The sequence below is a fragment of the Corvus brachyrhynchos genome, unplaced genomic scaffold (assembly GCF_000691975.1).
Source record: "Corvus brachyrhynchos isolate BGI_N302 unplaced genomic scaffold, ASM69197v1 scaffold70, whole genome shotgun sequence".
NCBI classification, from domain to species: Eukaryota; Metazoa; Chordata; class Aves; order Passeriformes; family Corvidae; genus Corvus; species Corvus brachyrhynchos.
Genome location: NW_008236217.1, coordinates 3,725,799 through 3,729,160, shown reverse-complemented (window position 1 = coordinate 3,729,160; position 3,362 = coordinate 3,725,799). Strand labels below are relative to the sequence as shown.

General features: G+C 42.0%; 1 protein-coding gene across 1 annotated transcript in view; it reads right to left on the bottom strand.

The window, feature by feature from the left end:
- PSMB1 (proteasome subunit beta 1) overlaps positions 1–3,358 on the bottom strand; it is a gene marked incomplete at its 5' end in the record, with an annotated part of 6,678 nt that extends 3,320 nt beyond the window's left edge. The window contains 4 exons of the mRNA XM_008643389.1: positions 4–88; positions 530–611; positions 2,033–2,140; positions 3,342–3,358. Coding sequence (XP_008641611.1) covers positions 4–88; positions 530–611; positions 2,033–2,140; positions 3,342–3,358 — 292 coding nt within the window. The remainder of the gene's footprint in view (positions 1–3; positions 89–529; positions 612–2,032; positions 2,141–3,341) is intronic.
- Positions 3,359–3,362: the final 4 nt, after the last annotated feature.

Sequence of the window (3,362 nt, the reverse complement as noted above, 5' to 3'; positions counted from 1 at the left end):
GAAAGAAACGTCGAGAATACAGGATTGTAGACAGCATTGCTGCAATAGCCCCAGTAGTCATGGTCTTGTTGTTGGAATGCCTGTACATCTGCCAGTGGTAGAGCACATCCAAGAAGAAAGTCAAACACTAAAGCTGACATTCAATCAGAATTACATTTTCTGTAACCTCACTACAGAAGAATCTGATGCTAAGCAAAATTAACCAGCACCATCAGTGAAAACACCTTGGTCTAAATGGTATAGTCTTTTTACAAGCCAGAGATTAACACATCTTCAAAGTTTTGTAATTAATAGGTGTTGCCTCATTAACAATATCTTCTCCAGCTCTTCCATTCCATAAATTTGTGGTGTCACACTTAGTAAGAACACAGCACCAATTTTCCCTGCCAGATCTTTCACTAGCAAAACAGTTATAATACAAACACTTGAAAAAAACCAGCAGAAGTTATGTTTAAAATTTACCTTATTATCAGTCTCAAGTGTAATATTAGGAATCTAAGTTTCTAAATAAAATAGGATAGGTAGTTACCTTTAATCTGGCTTCAATAATTTTAGTAAGGGTAAGGCAGTCCCCATGGAAACCAGTGCATCCAATGACCGTTTGTTCTGTTCTGAAAAACGTAAAATTTTGTTGCAATTTTAGACTTAGCATGAACAACAGCAATTTCTTACACAGCAAGTTATTATGAAAACACCAAATGTATTTTCAGTTTTTGTAATGCTGCCAAAAAGTTGTCTAAAATGTACTAACAGATCTGTGGTGTATGAAAGACACCTGCAACCTACATCTTAGAGAGGACTCATTAAACACAGGACCACGCAGACGTCTTTCTTCAACCCACTTCCTTCTTCAACTGTCAGTAAGACTGACAAAAAGAAATTCTCCATTTCTTCATGCACCCCTGACTCCAGCTGTAGCAATTCAGTCTTGCTAGAAGATCCATTTTATACTGAGGAGCCACAGATCCTATCACTCAGTCCAATTTTTACTCAATTGGACCAGAGGGCTGCATTAAGCTTGTAGGATGGTTACATGACATTTATGGTGTTGGTGGCTTTCTGTGTCAGCGCAACAGAAGTGATCTGGCTGCAGATGCATCAGAGAAGCTTAGCTCTCTGCTCAGTTTTCAAATGTTTTATAAACACTAACCACGGGAACACACACTTGGAATTTTAATTCTAGGAAATAGAAAAGAGTCTAGAAACATAAACACCCACAGACCAACCCAAAGCAGTCATTCAGAAAACATCTTTAAACAAAATCTCCCCTCAGCCTGTCACTAAAATTACACAAAGCCATCATATGCAGTATGTATACTGTACCAGAGTACATTTGGGCAGTATCAGAGAGTCAAACATAGAGTAACAAGTTAGCCAGGAGAAACCTAAGTTATTTTGATCTCATGTCATCAATTAGAAAAAGAAATAATAACGCACAAGACAAAAAATGTTTACACAGTTGATGACAGCCTACAAGGCAAGCACCTGCTGCAGTAAGATGAACATAAATACAATATGTAGTTGTACACCAAGGAGATGCTACCCAGGTGAGTCAAACTAAGCATAAAATGAGCATAGAAAGTTCAAAAATGGAACAACTAATAGGTTTACCTCTGCAAAGTGCCAGGTAGTTAACTAGAGAGACACACTACAACTGGCAGCAGTGGGCACACTTGCGTACCATCACCAGGTCTTCTGATGAAGCAGAGTGAGTTATCATAGGATTAAATTTTGCTACAGTTAAGTTAAAAATTCTTCTGATTATCCAGCCAAAAAAACCCACATTAAGGTTTGTATTGTACAAAAAAAGTTCCGTTCTCAGTTAACTTCAAGAGCATGAAACAAGAAATCTGGCTATATTTACAATATCACATCACATCTTGCATTACAGCAAGGGTCACCATGACCCCAAAATCTACTTTGTTACTGTGCTTTTTCTTCTAAGAATTCTGCTTAAAGCAGGATGCAGGTGACATGGTCAGCAATACAAAAGATTTTCCATCTTTTTCAATCCTTGCAGATCTGGACTTACAGCTTGTAGCATTTTGGACTGTCCCGGCAGTGAATTGAATAGCCTTCACTCAGACGCGTGTCAGAGGCAACAATACAGAAGTCTTCTCCAGCAATCGCCAGCACAGTCCTTAAAAAACAGAATTGATAAATCATGACCTTCAGCACAAGTATCTTCTCAGGCAACACAGAAACAAACTAGATAGTAATTCTACAACCAGACTCACGTTTTGTCAAGCATCTTATGTTCCTTGCTATCTTTCCCACTATGCACATCCCTACACAACACTAAAGGAAGAAGACGCTAGACACACTGAAGAAAATATATGCACTTGGCCCTCTACTTTGATTTAAACTGTATGGAAACTTGGTAAAACAGAGACTCTACACCAGACAAGAAACAGACCAAATGGACGAGGTATTTTATTTGCCTGACAATGATTCATCCTTCTAAAACAAGCAAAGTACTAAGCAACAGTATAATTACACTTACATAAACACCGCTTTTTAAATCTGGTGTTATTACTTCCTAACAACTAGTTTTGTGATCACCATTAAGTTACAAAGAGATGCCTTTTAAAAAACAGTAGTCATCATAAGACAAAAAAAACCTACCTGGCCAGATCATGTCACCAACTCAGGTGTGTAAAACACCACCTGACTTTAAAAGTTACAGCAAGGTAGCGTTCAACCCAGTTACAAATTTACTAGCAACAGGACAAGGAGCAGTGGCCGTAAACTAAAACACAAGCAGTTCCACCTCAACATGAGGAAGAGCTTCTTTACATTGAGGGTGGCAGAGCACTGGAACAGGCTGCCCAGGGAAGCCATGGAGTCTGCCTGTCTAGAGACATTCAAACCCACCTGGACGCGTTCTGGCGTCACCTGCTCGAGGTGACCCCGCCTTGGCAGGGGGGTTGGACTGGATGATCTCCAGAGGTCCCTTCCAACCCTAACTATTCTGTGAGTCTGTAACAGGACCATTACCTGGGTTTCGTAAGACACTATAAAGAAACGACTCTGCGGGAGACAAGATGCGTACTTTAAGACCAGTCAAAGTTTAGGGAGCCCGAGCGTCCCAAAAGCCTCACGGACAGGCAAGAACACCCTGAAAGGCTGCAAGGACTCAAGGCAAGCCCAAGCCCAGCTCCTCTTTGTGCTGCCGCTCTCTCTACAAAGAGGAGACCGTGAGGGGAGATAAACCCGCACTGAGCACCGGGGGGAGGCAGGAGCAAGGCGAGGCAGGCCCAACCTGGAGCCGCTCTCCCCTGGGCGCCCTGTCCCGGGCCGAGGGTGTCCCGTCCCGCCCGCTCCCCGCCCCGGCCCCCCACCCTCCGTCGAAGGTGTGTCGC